At 43.3% G+C, this 25,315-nt stretch overlaps 2 protein-coding genes across 7 annotated transcripts; both read left to right on the top strand.

Moving 5' to 3' along the window:
• Positions 1-746: 746 nt before the first annotated feature.
• mtmr4 (myotubularin related protein 4) lies at positions 747-18,790 on the top strand. 6 transcript variants are annotated; one of them, XM_037269794.1, is made up of 20 exons: positions 747-822; positions 2,966-3,049; positions 8,261-8,350; positions 10,164-10,280; positions 10,791-10,820; positions 11,165-11,247; positions 11,337-11,503; positions 11,582-11,678; positions 11,935-12,048; positions 12,112-12,311; positions 12,399-12,527; positions 13,198-13,309; positions 13,772-13,967; positions 14,042-14,227; positions 14,346-14,516; positions 14,676-14,830; positions 15,002-16,409; positions 16,487-16,597; positions 16,700-16,788; positions 17,061-18,790. In XM_037269794.1, the coding sequence occupies exons 2-20, from the start codon at positions 3,047-3,049 to the stop codon at positions 17,236-17,238; spliced, it is 3,636 nt and encodes a 1,211-aa protein (XP_037125689.1). In that variant the 5' UTR covers positions 747-822; positions 2,966-3,046; the 3' UTR covers positions 17,239-18,790. The 6 variants fall into 6 exon arrangements, with proteins under 6 accessions (XP_037125689.1, XP_037125693.1, XP_037125691.1 ...); XM_037269796.1 differs by having other exon boundaries at positions 817-941; XM_037269795.1 differs by lacking the exon at positions 747-822 and adding an exon at positions 1,628-1,792.
• A 950-nt stretch (positions 18,791-19,740) lies between these two features.
• On the top strand, positions 19,741-25,063 carry ca4a (carbonic anhydrase IV a). Its single transcript, XM_037269802.1, has 8 exons — positions 19,741-19,886; positions 22,392-22,436; positions 22,508-22,672; positions 22,749-22,894; positions 23,132-23,224; positions 23,297-23,363; positions 23,441-23,604; positions 23,709-25,063. Exons 1-8 carry the CDS (start codon positions 19,787-19,789, stop codon positions 23,886-23,888), a joined length of 960 nt encoding a protein of 319 aa, XP_037125697.1. The 5' UTR covers positions 19,741-19,786; the 3' UTR covers positions 23,889-25,063.
• Positions 25,064-25,315: the final 252 nt, after the last annotated feature.

Genomic DNA, 25,315 nt, shown 5'->3' with positions numbered 1-25,315 from the left:
GTTTGTGATCTGAATTATTGTCTGAGTTAATCAGATTAATTAATCCAAAAGTCTGATTGATTATGTTAATAGAATAAATGTTAACTGCAAATCATACACATTTTATGCCATCCATGTGTTAAAAGACTGAGACACACGGCGTCTCAGGATAAAAATGTCACTGGAGTAAATCATTCATAACTTGGTTGATGTGCGGTGTCGTGGTTGCTTACTGGGTATTGGGGAATATTCTAGGTCAATTCCCGTCTGTAACCGAAAGGCCAACCAACAAAAATAACACTCCATGACAGAGGCCATGCATCATCATTGTATCAATTACTGTGAGCGAATGTAAACATAACTGTATCTGGGTTATACTTCTTTCATAAATGCTGCAGCGTGCCATTTTTTCTGTTATGTTTGATAGCAAATAAATAAATAAAAAATAAACAAGTTAATATCAACCCAAGTAATTATGTTTTATGCATTTATATTCGTTGTTCTAGTTAACACCCGATCACGTTTTAGACAGCCTATACTATTCGTGTTCGTGCCTGAGTTGAACTACGGCATCGTGTACGTGTGTCCCGTGTCTGCCGCGCTGTGATTTTCTATTGGTGGGTGCAAGGCTTCTATTGAGACCTGATTGGCTCTGCTGTGGGTGTGTATGCGCCGCAAAGTTTAGTATTGTCGATTATCATTGGCTATCACGAACGTTCAATCGCAATTGGGCTATAAGACCTAGTTTTCTTTCTCCCAATTGGTCGACAGGGCTGTCATCGCACAAGAATGCGGAAGTCGTGTAGCTACTGAGTCACCGTCGTGTCAGCTGATTGCCGTGGAGTGAGTAACTTGATTTAACTTTTATCATATGGCACTTTGCAATAAACTATGCATGCGTGACGTTTTGTGGGGGTTCGGTATGTGCTTGGAGACACGAGTGAAGAGGCGCTTTGAATTTTGTGAGTGACGAACCATTAAAATATACAATCCTAGTCAACTAGTACTCCGGGCCGGTAACTAGCTTGATATGCTAACGTTTGCAAACAGCCCACCTCAGTCATATAGTTTTGCCTTGCCTTGTAATCGAGTTTCGTTCTGAATCAGCGGGTCAGCTGCTTTATGAAATATGCTTTCACTTTCTCTTGACTAGTCTATAAACTTCTTAGCGGTTTGTACACGTTCACACCTGTTGTTTGTCAGTAGTGAGAGAAGCACCTGGTAAGTGACGTGCTGTCTTACGGGAATTTGCTACAGTTTAATCTAAATTTAGTAACATAATTAAAAAGAAGCTGCATTTCCCCAATTTATTAATTTCGTTTGACTTGTTCAAGCACCTTTTTTCTTTTTTTAAATTACCTAAATGATTAGAAAATGCTGATTTCATCTGTCACATTTGTTGGGAGGAGAAAGTTGAATGGCATAAAAATCGTGGCTTCAATTTGAGGTAAAGTGAATTTTATATTCAAATAATTGCCTGTTACTTTTCGTGGTCCACTTACAATCGAGGCCTTTCCTGTTAGTCATTGAGTCATAAGTCGAAGTGAGTTGAATGCTCAGTAGGATTGCCTCTCTCACATTGGTAAATCTGGCACCGAAAAAGTGGGAGGGAGACCAGAGTAACTACTCCACCACACAAGGAGGTGTGTCATGCCCCGTATGGCACCCAGTGTGTGTGTGTGCATGAGTGTGTGTTTGGGCGATTGCAAAAACAGCTCCTTTGCAAGGCATTGCGCTTATAACTCCGACTATTAAATTGAGAAAGATTTCCGCAAATATATTTGGGACGTGAGGATTCTGCACTTTGCCGGGGGTAAGAAGTTTATATTGAGTTTTGGCATGTTGATGAAGCCGTTTACTTTTTTTTTTTTCCCTCTCCGTGTGTAAAAGGGGGTGTGTCTGAGGGGAGAAGCTTAGGGAAGTGAGACAACTCTGTACTGTGAAAAAAATGTCGGGTTTAAAGTTGTCCTTGTGCTTCTCGGTGTTGTTTCGACATAACATTGAGGTCAAGGCTCAATGAATTCAAGTCTGTATGTTATGTCTGGCTTGGTATGTTACATTCTGCTCAACTGGTAGACCTCGATGCAATTAACCTTGCCAACATAAAATCCCTTAATTCATGTTTGAAGAAATATTCTTAATGTCAAGTGTTAAGATAAAAAAAAAAAAAAACGCTCAAGTTTAAAATTCAAAGGTGACATTTACATCGGTAACTGGATCTTTGGAGTGCCTTATTACTGAATCGGCATTTACTTAATTTACTCTGTGAAGGCGTCTCTGTACTTTTTTTAGAGTTAACTTCGGCCTCCACAAGTTAAATTGCTTTCACGCGCCATAGACAGCCACACACTGTTTACATTGTGCTTGATTGCTAGGTGAGATCTGTTTGAATAAGTGTTGCAAAAAAAAATGTGATGGCGCTTCAACGTCAAGGGTTGGTGATTTTTTTCCAAGGATATTCTCTCAGGAGAATTGTCTTCAAATTTTTGAATTGTTTGACTTGGTTTGAATAAACCCGCATATTTTTTGTCCGATTGCCCAAACCTCTCACTTTCAAGGGCAGTGTAACGGCTCACAATTCTCTTCGAAACTATCCAGAGATTAAAATGATTAGAAGGACAATTTGTGTTTTGGGTGTGGAATGGAATCGTGGAATTTATTCCCTTGGCTGCGGTCTTTAACAGGCATTAACCTGTACATCTCTCTGCAGAACTGAATGTTCCGTCTTTATGTGAACTAATGAATGCTTGAAGATTCCAGCAGCTACTCTAACCACAATGTCTCGTGAATTATTTTATGAAGTGCTTGCCTGTTGGTTTTTTTTCTCTCTCTCCAGCACGCTGTACTTTAGACCAGGGAAGGGCTACTTTTCAATCTAGCTCCTTTGCAATTGCATGCACACTACTCACTCATCCGCCCACACACAAACCTCTTTCCACAGACACACTATGTCAAAGTTGATTTTATTTTTTTCCTATGTTGGCAGGAGTTGTCAGTGGCAAGGCCAAGCCCAGTAGACAGGAGGGAGAGGGTGGGACGAGGAACACCCACGCCTACTGTCTTCAGCATGGTAAGCCAATAAGACGGGTGCTGCGGGTGTTTGTTCCAAATGCTTCTTTGCGTTTGTTTTCTACACATGGGGGAAAAAAAAAAATACAAAATTCCGGGACACGCTGCCCTCAAACAGGAAGACGCACTCCGCTCTCACATGCCCAAACAAAATGGACTCCTCGGGATGTTAACCTTTTTTACAAAAAATTGTTCAATGCACATTTTCCAGTTCAAGAAGCTGTTGATGGTACATACCAGCTCTATTATTTTAGCCAGGTTAGTTTACATAATGTCTGTAAGTCGTGGAGACCCAAGTTTCTTGAGTTGATGAAATTATTTTATGAAAAGGCTTCTTCATAAAAAAGCCACGGTCGTTGCTCTTTCTCAGCCACTACTTCAAAAGAGAGTGAATGATAACCAGATCAGGCACAAATTATTTTTAAAAAAAGACTCCTAGGCACAGCTTTTATTCAGCACAAAAGGGAAGTGCGGGAGGGAGGATACGTGTCCCAAAGTTCCGGTCAAATGGGTGGATAGAATGCAAATGTGGCCGGCCGCCCAGTGCTTTGCTTTTATGGGGCACACAATCAAGCAGTTGGTTTAATTGACGGCGTGTCTGATGAGCAAATAATGGGCCCGCCCAAGCATGTAAATGCGAGAGCGCAGACCTTTTTTTCGTTTGTCCGGGGGCTTAGTCATGTCCTGACATTCCGTTTGATACATTGCAATGCAACAATTGCGTCTAGATACAATACAAGCACTTTTTTATGAAAAGTGTGAGATCCATGAACAACTGTATTGTGACAATTTCCCTTCTCACTTGTCTCGGGTCGTGTTCTTTCAGGTGGGATTAGAAGACATTTTGCTCCATTGGTAATAGGATCCGTTTAATCCAGTCTTGTGAAGCAGCGATTTAATTGCTTTCAGTGATCTCACCAAAACAATAAGGGGAGGATTGAGTTCATATTGTTTTCCACTCGTGCTGCCGGATAGTGCCAGCGTGGAAGTTGGAACAATGGTGTAATTTTATCCTGCCTCAGGGGATCTAATGTATGCTAGCACTTAGCAGGGTAGACTACCGTGGATGGGAGTTTGTTTTGCTGGTTTACATGTATGTTTAGTGCCGTATATTTTTGTTGACCCATAGTTCATTCTCGGTCGTTGAACTTCTCTTTAAACATTTCCTTAGTTTTTGCGTAATCCATCTGACACGCAATGTATCCCAACATAACCTCCTTGGTTGAGGTAATTGTAAATACCTGGAATTGTCCTCAGTTGATAAAATGAAGTGGGTTTTTTGTGGGCCAATTTACATTTTATTCTTGTAAAATGCATAACACCAATTACATTTATCACACAGGTTAATTTCATGTTTTATTATGAGTATCTCTCTTCCCTTTTTGCCAGTGCTGTGCAGGTACGCCTATTGTACAGATAGCACATATGTTGCATAATGTGAGGTCATCCAGTCGATGGCGGCCGGATGTCACGACTGCCAGCGAAGCCATAGGGTGGTGACGGATGAGGTGCGGGTGTTCCCCTCGCGTTGTACGGGACACAATAGCCAGTCACCATTGAAATATTCTGACCTTCACAATGGGAAACAATTGGCTGTACGTGCCAGACACATTCTTAGCTAGGGAACTGGATGATGTGGCGTTTGTAGAATGCTGTGTCACTGGAACTCTCCGCATTGTCACTTTCCTCAGCAACTCCTCCCCCTGTCCTATCCACCGCAATGTGTTATTTTTTTTCCTCCCCCCCCGAATCACGTGCTATCAAATGATATGCTATTGTCCAACCAGGGTGCTCTATTTATGACGATGGGTTTATCCTTTTTTTTTTTTTTTCCTCCACTGACAGCTGTGTACTTCATCATCAAGGCAGCATGTCTGCATAGGAGCCCGAGCGTTTTTCCCTCTGTGCGCCCGGCGCTAGTGTACCTTGCCTCGTTGCTGAGGGAGCGGCGTATTTATGAGATGTCGGTGAAGGGTGAACAAGGAGGGAGTGGGGGAGGAGTACAGAGATGAGAGGAGAAATGTGAGCGTGTGAATATGAGCGAGGGATGTGGATGCTAATGCAGAGGGCGGAGCTTGCGTGGCATCTCCCTCTGCTTGAACATCTCTCACTCTTCATCCACTTACTACAGCACGGGGTGCATCTATCCGCAGTCATCATTTGCACCCCCCCCCCCCCCAACTCGTCTGACCCAGTGGACCGCTTGCCCCCCTCTTTGTATCTTTACGGACTATCGGGCCGCTTTCTCGGCTGTGCAGCAGATGTCGTTTTGACACATGGCTTTTGGGGGGTGTGGTGTAGTGCGGTGAATCCCCGATTTTTAAGATCGGCGACCCCGGCGTGTTGTCCCACAGCACACTCCTTAAGAAGCGGTGAATTAGGCAGGGAAGATAACCGGAGGGGGGGGGCGAGGCGACGAGAAGAATGATGGTGCCGGCTCCTCGTGCTGTGGTCGTGCTGCTCCTCCATAGGCTGCGTGTCATCCGAGCACAGCTCCACGTCACCTCGACATGAGCGTTGCAGGAAGGGCGTCCTGCTCCATGCTCAATTGCTTTGTAAGTCGAAATGCTTTTATTTCTTGGCTGCTTCTTTATTTTTATTTTTTTAAATACGTACATTCATGACTTTGCTTTTTAATGGTTGTGCCTCACCCTAACTTGCTAGTGGGCCTGTCTGCCAGTCACTGACGGGTGGTGATGCTTGATACACGTGAGCGCTGCAGTTATTAAGTAAGCAACGTAGATGGAGTCTACAAGTGTCTTGTGATGATGAAATAGCTGCTAATGGTAATTAAAGTCACCGCGTTGTGTGTTCGGAGCTGGCGGCTCGCCGATCCCGATTGGGTGTCAAGAGGCCGGTGGTTAAAATGCGTGCGGCTCAAATGAAACGTGTTGCTCTCTCGGCCAGAGTGCCCCATGTGTGCGTTGACTGCGGTACGGAGGCGAGTTTCGAGTGTCGGGATATGCCGAGAGCTCTTAGTGACAATGACTGATACAGAACAGGTGGTTCACTTAGTTTCCATCTTTGGTCCTGGTTTTCTTGCTAATCCTTTTAGTCATCTATTTTGTTTGTTTCACATCTAGAGGGCAAATATTCCGGAAAATTTGACTAACTGCCTATTCTACAAACTATGAGTGAGCATTCTGTTGTCTTTAGGAGCGGTTGCTTTCCTTCCCCCACATTCTGGGCTCTGCTCCCGCAAGGAGAAGGCGCTGGAGTCGCAAGGCTCAGCCTCCACCCTCCTCTCACTTGCACGTGGCATGACTAAAACCGGCTCATTTCTGCAAAGGCTAAAGTCAGGCTGGCTAAAGTGGACTTAAGTCATTCTAATTTCAAAATAGAAGTAGGATTATAAGGTTAAGAAATGTCTTCCGAAGTTAAACTGTTGCCACCATGCAAATCTTCCTCAAATTGTAGAAAATGATTGAAAATCAGGAATATAACAAAGTATGTTTAATAATGCTCAATATTCACCCAAACTAATGGCATGAAGAAATGATGGAGCATGTGAAATGCTTCGTCGGTGTGTTTCACTTAGCACACATGGGCGGCCATTTCATTTCACAATTTTGAAATGCTTTTCAATCGTCTGCGCTTCCGCTGAGTCATCAGTTCTTCTTCCGCGTCACTGGCTGTGTAATTTATTGTCCATGCCCTTCTAAATAGATGAGCGCTCTGCCTTGTACTCTCATGAAATTACAATGTAGCGTATTGCTCTCATCGTCATCACTGATATAAAAATATAAAACGCTTCCCCCCCACATTTTTACTACAATGTTTTGTTGTGTCATACTTTTTAATTCTCCTGTTTCCCTACTTCTGACATATCCAAGTTATGAGTCTGTAATTGGACAGAACCTTCAGTACACTGTGGCCTATGAAATATTTAGATTGCGAGAGAAGGGATGGGCAGCGGGGTCCATTTGGGAAGATTTGTCATGCTCTGTCCTTGTTCTTGACCTATTAATGTAGTCTGCAACACGGCCTGGCTCTTCTTGAGAAAATGGTGTTCTGCTATAACTTTTTATGACCTATATTCGTATATATTAATCTTTTACCTTCATCTGCACTGTTATTATAGCAGAGCAGCCTTTCAGAAATATACAGGTTGCTTATTGTACATGTTGACATCAGACGGTGGAGCTCTAATCTGCTCACAAAGCCTCAATCAGATTTAGTCATCTTTTGAGTGAGGAGGGAGTTTTTGTTTTTTTTTCTTCAACATGCTTTAACATCAAGCGATTGCTGTTGCTATGACAACCAGCGACTTATTCTTGGAGCCTGTGCAGGATTTTTTTTGTTTGTTTCTGCATGTCCCTCTGCTACCTTTTTGTCTTGCATGGATTATTATTTATTTATTTGGGGTTAGTTGTTGGTATGTTAATCTTTATGCTGAGTCAGACCTAGTTGCAATTTATCACTGTTATCAGACTATCAAAACATGAAATGTACTCAGCTATGGCGTTAATATTTGAAGAGACTCAGTCAGCTCCGGCACTTGCATTTGTACTCTGACTACGGTTGGGGAGGGTTTGCAGGCTAAAGGCAATGACGAGGCAAAAAAAAACCAACTTGTGCTCAAGCCAGCTGTGCTCCATATTTGGGAGATACTGACGTTTCTTTTTAATATCATACTGAGACACCTTGCCTCTGACTTTGTTGTTCTCTATAAGTGATGATACTAAAGGTTTCAGCGTCAAGACTCATTTTTTCCGTTTAACTGTTATATACGTCTGTTATATTTAATGTTCTCTTTAAGCCCGTCGTTAGAGAAAAATCCATGCGTATTGCCAAGATACTATGTTCCGATACAATTGTAAGACTTAAGCATGGTCAAGTGTTACAACTTCAGAATCAACAAGGATTGTCAGGAGTTGATGGATGATACATCAAAAATCCTGACTGACTAATGGAGCCTGAGAGTGCAGTACCTTTTTGTTCACTGTTTTATATTGAATTTTCGCTCCATGTTTGTCTGTGGGGCAGTAAGTGCGCGATTGTGAAATTTTCTGTCTGGCATATATTCCACATCAAAGGCCAAGCCTGGTAATAGATTAACATGATTTGATTTATACTAGCAGTGCTTTAACCAACGACCACTCTTGTGCTCCATTTATATTGCGATATCTTTATCTTTGCAATTATTATTTGCAAGATCCTGTCATTGACTTCCAAGTCTATTTAAATGCTAACTTTATCTGTTTATTGGTAGGGTGAAGAGGGGCCTCCCAGTCTGGAGTACATTAAGGCCAAGGATCTATTCCCCCAGAAGGAGCTGGTGAAGGAGGATGAAAGTCTTCAGGTAAATGACACAATGTTTAAGCCAACCCCTGACAAACACCGCTTTAAGTTCAGTTGACTCGGTAAACACTCTTAGCTACATTCCAGCGCACGCGTCATCATTCCTGCCTCTGCAGAGAGACCTTCAAGTGGAAGTCAAGTACAAAAAAATGTAAATTAATTAAAAAAAAAATAATTCCAGATTAATAATGACGTAAATGCGGCTAGCCCATAGGTAAATCGATGGAGCATTTCAAAACATGCTTTCGAATCAATAGCATTAGCTTGTGCTAAATTAGCCTAGCCCATATTGTCATTTGCGCCCGTTTACCCGAGTTAATGTGATTTGATAGCAACTCTGTCCACATTTTCTCCAATGGGTCTGTTAGTCTTATCATTAAGGTGCACTCAGTTGTTGCGCTGTAGTTCTCCTTTTTTAAAGGGCGCGTTAATCACACATCTAGTTTTTGCCTGCAGGTGGTTGTTGCACACGCGCGGCGGGGCATGCCACAACACGGACATAGGCCAGAGATTACCAGAAATGATCAGTGTGAAAGATCTGCTGCAGTCACAGGATCAACAAATAGATTGCAAATGTTTTATATTGGTCTCATTTTCCGTGAAGTTACTCCCACGATGGTTTTCTTGCCGGCAATCCCCCCCCACTAAATATATCGTTTAACACACTCCGCCGCTTTCTCGGCTGTGATGCAGCTGTGTGTGCATACTTGCACGTTCTCATTGGCCAGCTTCCTCAACCGGAAGTCACGACTCACAAGTCGGCCATTATTCATGAGCCACTCACTCCGGCTCTCGCTCTCTCACTCGTGCTTATATTCGCACTCTCCCTTTTTTTCAAGATTACTTCTGCTGCCGAAGTCCTGTGGAGGACATGTGACACTATCTTCTGCTGAGTTCGCAGGCGCTCAGTGACTCATGCATCTACTTTTGGCGTGCAGCTGGTTTAATGCTGTCAGGCTGTGCAACATGTTACACTCCGGCGCTCTCGACAGGACATCTTTTGTGTCTCTTTTGCAGAGTAGCACGTGACAGAAACCCCCGCGTTGTCATTTCTGCTGGTGTCAATGCTTAATTTGAAATCTGATACATCTCCGAACTGAATTCAATATATACTTTTGGTCGCTTGTGTCTGCCGGCCGACTGCTTAGATTTGGCTGTGTCAGCATGCAGCGTAGCATTTGTTCCAATTCCCAGGTTAAGATATGTCCACACACACACACACACGATAAACGTAACAGCAGATGCGGTGACCGTTTGATACACTACACTGACCAACCACGTTTGAGTCAACAATTCTGGTTCAAAGTTGAATCCAATCTCCTTTTTTTATTGTGATTTAAGACGACTGTGCCGTTAACCCAGTTCGATGCAGTTTCAAGTGATCTTGATGTTCTGATATTTTGCCGGTAATCCCCATCTGCTCTGCTGCGTGTCGTCTTTGTCATGCATCAGCGGGTCCTCCCCTGCGTGACTCGGCATCGCATGCTAATGCGGGGCAAGCTAATGTGGTCTCGCAACCTGCCAAACGGCGGGACCGGGCTTGCGGTCGGTCGTTTGACGATGGAGGACACGTTAGTGCAGGACAGCTGATCATGCAGATGTGATGGGTAGAAAGAGGCCAGACAAAATGGGCGAATAATCAAGCGGCAAATTGTCAGATTAAACAGTGGTGGCGTAATAATAATGAATTGTACCATATATAATTAAATGAACACTGTCAATTTACACATTGCCAAATAAAACCTGCTTAGAGTTGGGGAAAAAGTACGGCTTTGTTACTGTTGGTGTTAATACTAATTTGTTGTCTTTTCCAGGTCCCCTTCCCAGTTCTTCAGGGGGAAGGGGTAGAATATCTTGGCCATGCAGATGAGGCGGTCATTGCCATTTCGAACTACAGACTCCACATCAAGTTCAAGGAGTCTGTCATCAATGTAAGTCCACCTCAGACACGTACATAAGAATTCACGGATATATCAACCATTGAATGTGTAGTTTGGAGTCTTTTGGGGACTAAATACATTTCAATGGGGATCAATGAGTTTTTGATATTTGCCAACTTACCCCCCACAAACAAATCCCCAGCACATTTTTAGAACCGATCAGATGCTTCCAATGTCCCTCATACTGACTTAATTCCAACAATCCACAACCTCTTACCCACACTCCCAGGTTATCCTCATTCTTTCAAGCTGTTTTGTTGCCCTTTGCTCCTGTCCATGTTTGTCTTTCCCCTCCATGATTTCAATATGGCAAGGTCATGTGGTCACGTAGCGCACTGCGTGATCGCCTCTTGTTATCTGACATCCTTTTCAACTCATATTTTTCTTTCCCCCTTTTAACTTGTCATTCCTTATTTTCTCCCTGGTTTTAATTAATTTTTCCATTTCCTCTTGTCTTGTGTCCTCCTTCTCTGTGTGCTCCATGTTGTCGCTGTGCTTTAGACCTACCCAGATGTGGACAATGAAATATCTGTGAGTACTACCTCATGCTGCAACGCCCCCAAGTTGCCACGGAAGTGGCACGTTATCCGTGCAAAGACACATTGCATCTTGTATCCCATATAAAACAATGACATGCTATCGTTTCCTGCTCAGTTATTGTGCAGTAAGTTCAGACAGATTTGGGACAACATGGCCACCTTCCAGTTGTTATTTAAAAGTCATTCCTGTGGGCAACGTCAGGTTTATAGTTGCTGCTTTGTGTGGTGAAGGCCTTGAAAGTGTGATGGAAAAAGGCTTTGCTTGAATCTGATTCAGAGTTTGCTAACGTTCTCGCTGTCAGCTCATTGCACGTTGCTCTTTGTCTCCCCCTACAGGTGCCCCTCAGACTGATCGAGAGCGTGGAGAGCAGAGATATGGCCCAGCTGCACATCATCTGCAAAGACTCCAAAGTTGTTAGGTAAAGAAAAGAACGAGTTGATATTAGTGATGGAGAGCAAACACTTTCTGGAGTCTTCACTTTTTTTCCCTTTTTTTTATGAATCATAGATGCCACTTTACAACATTCAAGCAGTGTCAGGAGTGGGTCAAACGTCTGAGCAGGGCAATAGCTCACCCGTCACGCCTCGAAGACCTCTTTGCACTGGCTTATCATGCTTGGTGTCTGGGAGGCAGTGCTGATGATGAGGACCAGCATGTTCATCTGTGTCGGCCAGGTATGTCCAAATATGCGTACACGTACATTTTTATTTTTTCTTTCCCCCTTAATGTGTCCTTGTTCTATTTGTCTACAGGCGATCATGTGCGTCAGAGAATGGAGATGGAGGTTAAAAGGATGGGCTTTGACACGCAAAACATCTGGAGGGTGTCATCCATAAATTGCAACTATAAGTATGTCACGTGTACTATTTTGCACATGCATCAATGCTCACATGAGTAACCTGCGTGTTAATTAAACAAGTCACAGCATGCTGAGGCGCATAACTCGGCACAGTATTTTATTTATTTTTTTGTATCACTCAGTCTTCCCTCCATTTTCGACATGCACGATGCATGTGGGTTTTTGCTGTTTGACACAGTGACTAACCAGTAAAGCTACCTTGCTGTAAAAAAAATAATAATAACAAACTGCATTTTATGTCTTCAGACTGTGCTCCAGTTACCCACAGAAGCTTCTGGTTCCAATATGGATCACTGACAAAGAGCTTGAGAGTGTGGCTTCCTTCAGATCCTGGAAGAGGATTCCCGTGGTGGTCTACAGGTCAGCTTCTTAATTTTGCATTTTTAGGGACCTTGAGCTCACGACTCTGATCATGATTTCCAGACACCAGAAGAATGGGGCAGTGATTGCACGCTGCAGCCAACCTGAAATCAGCTGGTGGGGCTGGCGAAACCCGGATGATGAGTACCTGGTGACATCCATTGCCAAAGCGTGTCAAATGGACACAGGAGCTAAGGGTACCTGTGGTGCACCTGCTTGCCAGCAACGTGGAGAAGCTCCCGACTCATCCGACAGTGATTTTGGTAAAGCGTCATTATCTACATCTGTACACATGTTACTAGAATGCAAACTTTGTAATAATACAAGTCACGTCCATCTTGTTTCATAAGACTCCTCACTGACTGGTAGCTCGGGCTGTGATGACAACACCGTACCACAGAAGCTTCTGATTCTGGATGCTCGCTCTTACACTGCTGCAGTGGCCAACCGTGCCAAAGGTGGAGGCTGTGAGTGCGAAGGTGAGTAGTACCCATTGTCAAAACGGAGACATGTAGATATTCAGGTGGACGCTTAATCAAATTTTATTTTTGTCATTTGAAACATCATCACTAAGTGTCAAACTTTGACCATTAAATATATAGAAATTGTTGAAAGTATGCTTTTGGCTACCGGACCATTCAATTAATTAATTTACAAGCTTATATTGTTTGTTTGCTGTAAATAACATCCCTCTGTAACCAGCCAATAATTTAAACAAAGAAGAGTGTGAGTGTAAACAAAGCGCAACAATTGAGTCATCCAGAAATTCCTGTTTTTCTCTGAATAAGTTTGTTTATTACAAAAAGGCAATGTTTGGAGTTCTTCCCTACTTGTCACACAATACTGGCAAGTGTTTTTTTTTTTTTTTTTTTTTTTTTTTAAATGGATTGTCACTACAGTAGCCAGTTTTGACATTTACAGTCTGTATCCTGCACTGCAGGTGTGTTACTGAAACAGGAGGGTGACAAAAAAAAAAAATTGTGCCATTGTGTAGTATAAAAATACAAAATAATACAGAAAAAATACAAATCATACATGCCACTGTTGAGTTTTTGGAATATAGGACTTGTTGTTGTTCGAAAGGTGAGTGCTTTATAACAATACACAGAATTCGTGTGTGTGTGTGACATTATTATTGTTTGTGTTTAGAATATTACCCGAACTGCGAGGTGATGTTTATGGGAATGGCTAACATCCACGCCATCCGGAACAGTTTTCAGGCCCTGAGGACAGTCTGCAGTCAGATACCCGATCCAGGAAAGTAAGTTGATCCGTTTGACCTTTTTCCTCTGAGTGTCTCCCTGCCTCCCTACCCTCCCTCCCCCTTGTTAATGCGCTCACCCCCGAGAGGTAGAGAAGTTGCCCGGCATCCAGTCTCATACCCGCTGAGTGGGCCAGCTGGCTGTCTGTTTACTGAGACATTGGAGCCATGTGTTTCTGTTTACATGAACGTTTGTTTTTGTCCATGGCCGTGTGTACGTGCAGCTATGATGTCGCATTGTAAAGGATGTTGAGATTCTTCAGATGTCAAATGACGCAGGGGGGAGCTTCCAAAAGACTTGTTTGTTGCACACTCACTTGGGAAAGCGTTTGAGATATTGTGCTTTTTTTTTAATTCATATTTGTCCAATTAGTTATTGAATGGAATAATTAGAAAAATGTCTAATTGTTTTTACAACCAATGCACACATTTGAATGGACCTTTCTCTTCTTTTCTACCTAGCTGGCTTTCAGCTTTGGAGAGCACCCGCTGGCTGCAGCACCTGTCTGTAATGTTGAAGGCGGCCACTCTGGTGTGTTCCTCCTTGGAGCGAGAAGGTCGCCCCGTCCTTGTGCACTGTTCAGACGGATGGGACCGTACACCCCAGATTGTTGCCCTGGCCAAGATCATGTTGGATCCCTACTACAGAACACTAGAGGTGAGATAGTCTGCTGAGTGTAGTTTTCTCTTTGAAATCTAATTTCTTTGCACAACCATGGAATGAATCCACAGGGTTTCCAGTTACTTGTGGAGACTGACTGGCTGGACTACGGTCACAAGTTTGGAGACCGCTGTGGACACCAGGAGAACGCCGATGACGTTAGTGAGCAGTGTCCCGTCTTTCTGCAGTGGCTTGACTGCGTTCACCAGCTGCTCAAACAGTTCCCCTGCCTCTTTGAGTTCAACGAGGCCTTCTTGGTGGGTGTTCGTCATCTGCCATTTTATGCCACAGACTTGCTTTGCGATTTTTAGAGAAGGCATGCACAATCATGCCATTGTGCAATTCTTGATTTCATTTCTTCTCTCTTTTGTGCAGGTCAAGTTGGTGCAACATACGTACTCGTGTCTCTATGGTACTTTCTTGTGTAACAACGCTCGTGAGAGGGAGGCGAGGAACATTTACAAACGCACCTGCTCCGTCTGGTCCTTGCTGCGCACAGGGAACAAGAACTTTCAGAACTTCCTCTACATCCCCAGTCATGATATGGTCAGTTTTTTACAATTTTTGTGAGATTTCTCTTTGAGTTGAATACCACAACCTTTCTATCGTCACTTCAGTAAGCGGTTTCTCCCGTTCTATGCTGCCCCCTACTGGTTGTATGTGATATTTAGTATTGTGGCTTATTTCTCACTGTTTGACTGCAAGGTGCTGCAGCCTGTCTGCCACACACGCGCATTACACCTGTGGACAGCCGTCTACCTCCCCACATCCTCTCCTTGCACAGCCGTGGACGACTCGATGGAGCTCTACTTGTCTCAGAGTGTCACGGGGGATGAACTTGCCTCCCGTTCCCTTGACAGGTACGTTTTGATGCTTCTGTTAGATTCATTGTTAATGTATGCACACTTTTCCTTCACACTAATTTGTGCTAAATCAATTTTTATTGAGTATTTTTTATTAAATATGAAAGTCAAATGTAGAACAACAAATATGATATTAATCACCTCCCCTTGTATTATGTCCACTTCTAGACTTCCCAAGACCCGCTCCATGGACAATCTTCTGTCAGCTTTCGAGAATGGGGCGCCCCTAACTCGGACATCCAGTGACCCCAATCTTAATAAGCACTGCCAGGAGGATCGCCCAGCTTTGGAGGCCGCACCCACCCTTGAGAGTCCATCTATCGACTGCTCGGCTGAGATCGCACTTGACGACGGTGATGAGAATCCTCCACAACTGAGTCCTACCCAGCCATCAGATGGCTCCAGTGCTGAATGTGTGGAGGACACACCAAAGGAACCGTGTCTCACCACTCAGCCTCTGCCTTCCCTACCTCTTCCTCCTGCTCCCCTAACTTGTGATATCCAGGCTCACACTCCACTCCTCGCTCCTGTCCTACAGCAAGCTTCACCACACACAACTACCCCCCCTCTTCCAACACCTCAACTGGAGGCCGAGAGCCCATGTAAGACTGCTGAGAGCACCACACTGCCCACTCCTATATCAGAGCCGTGCTTTACGCTGAGCCACGAGGCCATACCACCTGCAGCCACCCTACACCTTGATAGCCCGGAAAGTTGCCTCATGGAGTCTGCTGACCTCATGGCTCTGAAGCTTCTCACGCCACAGATTCCCTTGGAGGACTCCACTGAGACTCTTATAGATCAAGGAGAACTTTCTCACACCTTGGCGCATCAGCAAAGCGACGGTCCTACTCTCAGTCATTTCACCGAGGAGGAGGAGGAGGAGCAGCAGGTGGTGCCGCCGCCACCGCCGCCGCTCAAAGAGCAGGTGATAGATCATGTCAAGGGAAGAGATCAAACGTTATCTGCTGCAGCATCTCCAATGGACTCCTTCCAAGGATCCACTCAGCATCTCATCTCCCAGAGTCCGCTGTCAGACATGTCCCTCATGGGCCCCCATTGGGAGAGCATTCAGGGCCTAATGCAGTCAGCCTGCAGCAGCGCCAGTCACTGTGGCAGCCGCTCTCCACAAGCCTACCAGAGCCGCCGACTGGCCTATAAGCTTCTGCGCTCGCAAGGCATCGCCCTCGCCAGCGGTTCCCAGTGCTCCCGCAAGGAGGCGCTCTGTTGTCCCAGCAGCCCCGGATGGCCGTCTGCGGCAAGGAGCGTAGCGGGCTTCACCAGCCTGAACGCCCCCGCCATGAACACCTGCTCAGTGGCGTGCCACCAGCTTCCAGCCGCATCGCCCTCCGTCTGCAGCTCACCCGTCCCGCCCCAAACTCCGGCCTACCTAGACGACGACGGGCTGCCGGTGCCCATGGACGCCGTGCAGCAAAGGCTGCGTCAGATCGAGGCGGGCTACAAACAAGAAGTGGAGGTATTGCGGCAGCAGGTGCGACAGCTGCGGATGCGACTCGAGAGCAAACAATACAGCACCCCACCCTCCGAGCCCGACGTCGACTACGAGGATGATATTGTTAGTTTGCGTTCTCCTCTTCTCACTCGAGCCCACATTTGCGAGCCTTTCTTCACCTCCTTCTTGTCTCTTTTTAGACCTGTTTAAGGGAGTCGGACAACAGTCCCGAGGAAGACTCTCTATCTACCCAGAGTGAAGACCGACTGTCTGAGGGCAGCTGGGATCGAGTGGAGAGCAAGGACACGGAGGTCGGCATCTGTTTCAATCCTCACTTTCGTTTCTTCTCCACCTCACCTTCTCACTCTAATGGCTTTAAGCACTTCTAATGATGGAAATGTATGCACGTGTAGGTCACGAGGTGGGTGCCTGACCACATGGCCTCTCATTGTTTCAACTGTGACTGTGAGTTCTGGATAGCCAAGCGGCGTCACCACTGCAGGTGGGACTTCACTCGTTTTCCTTTCACACAAAGCACAAAAATGATCTCTTAGCAACAAAAAAGTGCTAATCTCTATATGTTCTCTGATAAAATCAGTGGTGTGGTTTCCTTTTTTGTTTCAATTGTTTTCATTCAGTATGGGAAGAAATGACCCTGCCTAATGCCCGTATCCTTAACTTTGGTCTTAATACATTGAAGGTTTATTATATTTGCGAGTTCATTCTTCACCTATGCAAATAAAAGCAGCTGTTTTTTTTGTCCTTTCTCTGTAGGAACTGCGGCAACGTGTTCTGTAAAGACTGTTGTCATCTGAAGCTGCCAATCCCAGACCAGCAGCTGTACGACCCGGTGCTGGTTTGCAACACTTGCCACGACCAGCTCCTGGAGTCCAGAACCCGCGAGATCCGCAGCCAGCAGTTCAAAAAGGCCATCGCCACAGCCTCAAGTTGAGCAAAGGGTCTCCTGTCGGGTCATGTCCTTCTTTGAACTCACGAGGTGTCGCCCCCACAACCTGCTGTGGATCTTGGTTGAGGTGATGAGCTGTCTGAAAAATAGGGGTGCACTGTGGTGGCAGGAGGGCGGGGGAATGCCCCAGGACCAAGTCCTGGACAGAACATATTTCGGCTTTTAGCACGGCAACACTCTGTAGTGGTACCCCCCCCCCCTTTTTGAGCCCACCTTAAGTACCCAACACCTGCACTCTCCATATAGTCATACTTGAGAGGGACAATCGATCGGTGACTCCAAACCTTTACCTGATCTACTGGAGGCTTTCAGCTGGGAAAGAAACGAATCGCTGCTATTGTATTTAAAAGTCTAATTTTGTATTCTTATTTTGTGCACCTCTAAATGTCGTCGTGTGTCGAAGGGAATCTCGCGACCAAACTCGAGCGAAAAGAAAGGGAGAGATCTGCTGTCGACTTTGCCATTGTAACTTGGAATGTAAATCCCGTGCATTTTGGTGGGTCCTATTCGTGTTTTCCGATTTTAAGTGTCAATGCGGGCCGAGGTCTTCAGCGATGCTCTTGCAGCTACATTTTGGTGTTGGAAAGCTCTGCGGGAGACACACGTATGTTGTTGGTATGTGAAGCGGTGTGTTTTGGGACACGGCATGTTTCGATGAAAATCATTGAGGGTATTTCTGGGAAACGACTGAGAATTTTCCGACAAGGTCTGCGTTACCTCTGACTGAACGCCCCCCCCTCCCTCAAAAAAAAATCTCATTGTCCTCCTGATTGGCACTTGAAGGAAGAAAGACTGAACAATTGATTGACAGTTCTTTTTACGCAACAGGGGAGGGCGGCCACAGTACGTACTTGTTTGTGTCTACTGGGTGTTCAATGGTGCCATACTTTTTTTTTTTTTTTTTTGTCCCCCCTCAATGTTTTTCTTTTCATAGATGGCAGCAGTTTACTATTTGACTCCTCCTATGTGTTCATGGTACAGATGTTTAGCTGCTAAAGTTTAACATATAGATCTAATGATTTCACTGGATGATCAAATGTCACTAAATTAGCTGACCTAATAATTTAGGTTTTTTTTTTTTTTTTCCCGATGGTGTTAACATCTCTTTTTAGAGAAAGCTCTGAAGTGTAACATACATAGTGATATCTGATCCATGGTGGCGGCAAGTACCAGTCTTTTAATTGATGAATAACTGTTGTAAAGAATTGCACTGTAAAAGTAAATTCCCATTGGCAAAGATAAAAAAAATTATATGATGGATTTGTTTCCCAGCTTGTTTATTTTTTGAAAAAAAAATACAATACAGTGTCTACAAGGATGAGACTAGGCTGCACGTCACCAGAGAGATGCAAACGGTATATAACGTCATCTATCTACAGGAAGTACATCAATATGGTCATGTGTGCTTCAGTCTCGTGATTTCACTGCAGGCTTCTACGATTTAAAGACTTCACAAAGGTTCCATTTCTAATGGATAATGGGTGACTAAAGACAAACAATAAATACAATGCCTGTAATAAATATGACAGTGTATGTAGTGATGTCTCAGCTGTCTTGTTTATATTTATCAATGCAAATACACAGGAGCTGTATCAAAAACTGCATTACCAAGTTAATAGTACACAGTATTGGTACTTAATGTTTGCTGTTTGCTCTTCTCTACATGTAAAAAAAAATGACAATTCCAAGTTTTGATCATAATTTTTAGTTAGCAAAACCATCATGATGAAATTAATATATAGAATTTTTATTTTTAATATTAACAGCTCAAATGATCAATAAAAAGGATGAATAAACTAAGTAGGAATTGACCTGACAAGCACTATTTACTGTTTTAGAGTAGCGTAATTCTTCATTTGCCCACCAGGTGACGACCTTTCTTGGGTAGTTCTGTAAACTGCCTCTCGCCACCTGTGCATTGGAACGACCCCAGGGCGGGCACCTTGACCAAATCAAGACGTCATTGCATGATTCGTCTTTTCTGATCCTCCCTTATGTTCCCGAGTGAGTAAACTTCCTTATCAGAAATTAGGTCCGCACTGTCCACAAATGTGCAGAGTCATTCAGTACTGTCGAACATGACAAACAAAGGGAAGGGCTCCCTGTGATGAAAGATCTATACAGTGTTGTAATATCTTCCTCAAACCAAAACCCTTATACGTCGTCGCTTCCCACACATTAACAAACCTTCACACACATCATGCATGAACCCAACTTCTTAAATGTACCTTAAAAAGAACTTCTTTATAGTAGTAGCTAAGATTAATAATTCAGGATGAGGGTATTCTACATAGCAGGTGCAATTTCCATAAATTCAGTGTCTTGGGTTTGATATGAAAACAATTACTATCTATATATTATATCTGCTTGGTTATTAACTCGCCAACTCTCTTATCAGCGTCTTTGATCGCATCATTTGACACACCAAGATGTTAATTGATGGGAGAGAGGATGCCTGTCGAAGGGGGCGGGGCCAGCGTCGTCTTTTCCTGCGTGGCATGCTGATGGATAAGTATAAGACCCCCCTGCAACAATGCGACCACGAGCGAGTCATTTCGTTGCCGATATGCAGCATCTCACATTTTTCGTCCTCTTCCTGGCATCCCCCTGGAGCCTCTCCGCTGGAGCTGGTGGTGAGTTCATCTGTCACCTCATTCATTCATCATTCATGTTTATTTGTCGGATTGCATATATAAAAAAAAGAAATACTAAGTATCAATTTTTTTAATATGTCAAATTTAAATAACCCCCTTATGTTTCTTAATTTATTTATTTTTAAAATATACATGTTTTACAGCGTCAGTGATTATATAGATAGATATATATATATCTATATATAGATATATAGATAGATATATCTATATATAGATATAGATATATCGATATATATAGATAGATAGATATAGATATATATATATAATCATCTGATTCGACATATGGTTTGAAATATTTTTTTTCTATGCCTGCGTGACAGTTGATTTAGTGCATGCGGATCTCTAAAAATAATAATGAAAAAACTAAGAACCACATGATTGAATGAGTTTCTTATGCAGAACTCATTTTGTGCGCACCTGTCGGGTCAAGCAACTGTCCTGCTGCCTGCGTCATCATGTCCTCTTCTTCCTCCCGTATCCTGGACCAGTCACCCAATGAGGGAGAGTTGCTATTGAGATTCTCGTCTCACTCTCTCTCCCTTTTTTCTCTCCATGTGCAGTGTGCACCTGCGCTGCGCATGAGCCAATGACGTTTGCGTTTGTTTCTGCGGCAGAAATTTCTCACGCGGGTACATTCCACCTATAATTTACTTTGGCACTCCAGCTCTGATGTTTATTCTGGTCAAATCATTGGGGGGGAAAAAAAGTTTGCATTTCATAAGTGCGCTGTGTGCCCACTTAAAATTTGGAATCCAATACAAAGAGCTGCATTCACATTATGGAATTTGTAACGATGAATTCTCTCTTAAAAATCTTCATTGAATGAGGAAATTATTGCCCTCCTCCGATCTGTGTGTGTGCGTGTGTGGGTGGGGGGCGTCATGTGTTTTATTTCGCGTAAATAAAGCCAACCAGCCGCACCAATGCAGTAATCGGGGTTCTGCTAGATGCTACGTGAGATTATGTGCAGTTCGTGAGGTAGATGGGACAATTGAGTCTCCATGTTTGCCCTCTGAAGTCTCCACCGCTACGTGAGACCGCAGTGGAGCGGAAGGGTTGTGTTGATTATTTTATTTCTTTTTTTTTTTTTTTTTTTTAGAAGTAGCGCACGATGTTTTAATTTAAAAATGAGGGAGCAATTCAGTGTTTGTTTACCTTGCCGTGTGCATTTTGCCGTTTTTTTCCCTCCGCGTTTCCTCGCAAATACAATGACACCCTGCTTATATTGTTATTCGCTTGGCGACCGGCAGATTCGTAACGTTTTCCCATTGGCTGACACATATGCGGACAGCGATTTAATTGGCTGAACTCAAACAACCGTTTTGTAAGGCATTGTTTATACAAACACGCACAATGCTCGGAGCCTGGTTAAAGTGAAGTATGCATAACCAAAAATGACAATAGTTAATAATTTAAAATTTTGAATCAAATTAATAAATGTCATATTTGTGGTTGTAGTACTGTAGACAGCCACTGCCTCATTCCGAGTCATAAAAAGCTCCCGTTCAAATGCAGGAGGAAATGTAAAGCAATTATAGGCAGCATGTTCAAGTTTTAATAATAATTAATAATAATAATAATAATAAAAAACTAAACTAATAAAATAAAAATGAAAAAGCGTAATTTTTCTCTGAAACCTTATAGCCATAAATTATTATTACACATGATAAACTTCGTACTGTGCAAGCAATTATAGGCCAAAATCATAAATAAAAATATCTCCAAAAACTTAATGTGATATTTTTGAAATCACAGTCCAAAATACATTTAGTGACACAGTCATCTCTGATTCAAATGTACTGTTGACCAGGCCAATTCAAAATAAAATAAACTTCATTGTAATGTTACAATCTAATATGCAACAATACAATCCCAGTTTTAATAAACAATTGCTGCCGTTGCCATATTAGTAAAATAAACACTTTCCAATCATTGCAAGTGGATAAGAGCATACCAGGAACTAAATAGGGTTGACATGAATTACAATGCCTGCCATAGCAGAAGTGCTGGTGAGGGTTTGTTTTTTAGCAACCATTATTGTGCATGACCGAGAGGAAAAGCTTGACATGGGAATGACTTCCTTCTCCAATGCTGGGAGAAGCCTTCATACAATTCTAATAACAAACCTGGAGACCCCCCCCTGCATTTTTTCAATGGCATGAGTATTTTTCATAAATATTTGATTAGTCAGATAGCGGCAGATATTTGTCTCGCCAAGTATATGGCAAGGCAACGTGCGCTCCTATTGTAAAATATTAATAAACTTCCCCAACAAACCATGTGAGAACGTGTTCCCACTCATGTAAGAGATTGTATCTGTGTTTATTCTGATAGGAAGGAAAGTATTTGAGAATATAATAACAGATCCGGTGTGGCGGATATTTCTATGGATGGTTATAAGAGTGGAGTTAAATATAGATGAGCACTTGACAGGTTAAGTGGATTAAAATAATTAAATATTCACAAAATATTTCCCTCTTTCAGATTGGTGTTATCAGTCCCAGTTCACCTGTGACCATCAATGCAATGGTAAGATTGATATCTTTTGAGAAATCTCCAAACTAAGAGCTTGTGTCACCTTTGAACTTTTTTTCTTCTAGGTCCAGAAAAGTGGAACCATGCAAACGGTGACTGCGCCGGAAAATCCCAGTCGCCCATCAACGTTGTCACCAGAAAGACCTTAAAAGACGAGCGCCTGATTCCGTTTGAGTTCACCAACTACCAGCAGATTTTCCGAGGCAACATCAAGAATAACGGACACTCGGGTGAGCGCCAAGTCCCGTGGGGGGGGGGGTCAACACTCTAGAGGTCCGGATGTGGTGCTGACTTGTTTATCTTCAGTTCAAGTTGGAGTTCCTCACCTAAGCACCATCTCGGGTGGAGGACTGCCAAGCACCTACAAGGCGGTCCAGTTCCACCTGCACTGGGGCAGCAATGGCGGACCAGGCTCTGAACACACCATTGATGGAGAGCAATATCCCATGGAGGTACCCTTAAACTAAAAAAATAATAATAATTAATCCAGAGGCTCTATTCTGGTCATTTGTTAGGGCTGTTTGACTTTATGCAAGCTGCATTCCTTAGATTATTGTAGCTGCAACTTCTTGTCTACCTAATGTTGAAATTTCTGCAGACTGATAAAGTTGCGATAATTTTGTTGGTCAGTTTGCAGAAACATACAAAAAGGTGGATAAAGTAGTCACGTTTGAAATTTTATCACGCAGCTGCACATTGTGCACATGAAGCATCACTACACGGATCTGTCGACAGCATTGGCTGATACAGAAGGAGTCGCAGTCTTGGGCTTTTTCTATGAGGTAACTATTTGAATTTTTTTTTTTTTCAAAAATCACAATGTCCATTAAGTGGAAAATCTTTCCATTTTCAAGGTGTCCAACAGTGCAAACCGAAAGTATGAGCCCATTATCAGTGCTCTGCGAAGCATCAAAAACTCAAGTAGGTGCTGAAGTCCAATCAAAACAAATTGTGCATGAAATCATTGCCACAGTCCTCATGATGTCGCCCCCCCCCAGACGCCAATACCTCTCTGCCACCTACCTCCTTGGCACAGCTCATTCCACCTGAGCACAACCTGACCTCCTTTTACCGCTATAAGGGATCTCTGACCACACCAGGCTGCACTGAGGCTGTAGTTTGGACTTTGTTTGAGAACCCCATCCCTCTGAGCATTGACCAGGTTGGTATGGAGATGCAAATTGTTTGGTGTTACTGTGCAGTTTTTTATTATTTTTCTATTCAAACATGACTCTGTCTGCTAGATGACTTGATTATCTCCCTCAGCTGCGGGCTTTTTCTGACCTCAAGTTCCATGACGGGAAACCAATGGTGGGGACCTTCCGGCCAGTTCAGCCCCTTAATGGCCGGCAAGTGTACCGATCTGGAGGTGCGGTGGTTTCGATCTGCTCCCCTCTCCTTGTAGCCGCCTTGGCTATGGCCTTGGGACTATCCCGGCTCAATTAGGAACAAGGTGTGTCTGCTGCACTGTGACACCCATGAACATTGAACATCATTCTTGGATTTGTGACAGCATTGCCGCATGGTCTCCAAAATGGTTACACAAATTGTTGTCGTGCATGAATGACTCACCTGGGGCCCCACCCCCCTTATGACACACATGACAAAGGTGTTAAAAGGACACCTTGGAGGTGTATAAGGGTTCATTAGCATGCATGCATGCATAACGAATCAGTAGGTCATACATCCGCCTTAAGAATGTGCCATGAAGTAGGGTACTCATTGACCAATCAGAACCCCCCCACCCCCCCCGCCCTGATATTTCACAGCATCATCAAAAGCACTCACACACAAACGCATCCTCATGCACTTTGGAGTTGAGCCACCTTGAACAATGTCAAACAAATTTAGTCTCCGCTCATATCAGTGTGAGTGGCTCCGGTCTCGTGAACGAGACACGTGATGCCTCATTCACTCTCAATGGCACATGAAAACTGCACAAGGCTATTAATAGCACAACTGAGTCACAAGAACAAGCTCCATTTCAAAGCCAGCGATCAAACAAGTCCGCCTTCTCATCCCCCTTATGGCAAAGTACAAGCAGGTGGAATGAAGAGCAGATGTTGTTTATCTTCAGTTCATGCTGGGGATCTCTGAGGCTACTGTGAAACCTGAAAAAAAAATGGGAAGGTGGAAGGGCAGGGATTAATGTGGATACTATTTAAGCCAGCATCATATCAAATTTGTTCTATTCATGCTCCACCAACAACTGAAAATTCTTCACGGTTGCTGTTTGAGGATGCACAAAATTCGCATGCACACTTTCCAAGACTTTGACTGCGATTGGGTCTAATGCTACTGATTGTGAATTACTTCGATGGGAGACGGCTGCCATCTTCCAACCACGTTTGTTGCGATGACCAGGGAAGCTGTATATATATTTTTTTCCATAGTTTCGTGATGCATTAACTTATATTTCTAAGCCATTCTAATGCACATGATTCACTTGTATTTTATGCACTGAATGTTTCTATTGATATGAGATGCAAAGTTATTGTTATTATATTTATGTATTAAAAAGTCATATGTATCGAGTTGTATGCATTTGAGGATGTCAACTTGTGAGCTAAAGAATGTGATGCTGTTGAACAATAAACAACATATGCCGTTTTAAGTACAAATCTCTGTCATTTTTTTGCCATTGCAGATCAGTATGGCAATTACCTTCTAAACCAATAAACACCAATAATGGGCAAACCCGTGTTGCACAAGCGTTTATAGGTCAAAATTAAAAGCTAAAAATTAAAATATCTCAAAAAGTTCATGTACTAGGGGAGAAAATAATTAAATCGTACATTGCAAATCAACCAATGTTAACGGTTAATGGTAACAGAGTTTTAAAAATTTTACTTTTAAAACATGATTAATGTCAA

Source organism: Syngnathus acus, chromosome 14 (assembly GCF_901709675.1).
Source record: "Syngnathus acus chromosome 14, fSynAcu1.2, whole genome shotgun sequence".
NCBI classification, from domain to species: Eukaryota; Metazoa; Chordata; class Actinopteri; order Syngnathiformes; family Syngnathidae; genus Syngnathus; species Syngnathus acus.
The sequence above is the reverse complement of the archived record's forward strand: the minus strand, read 5'-3'. Positions and strand labels throughout refer to the sequence as shown.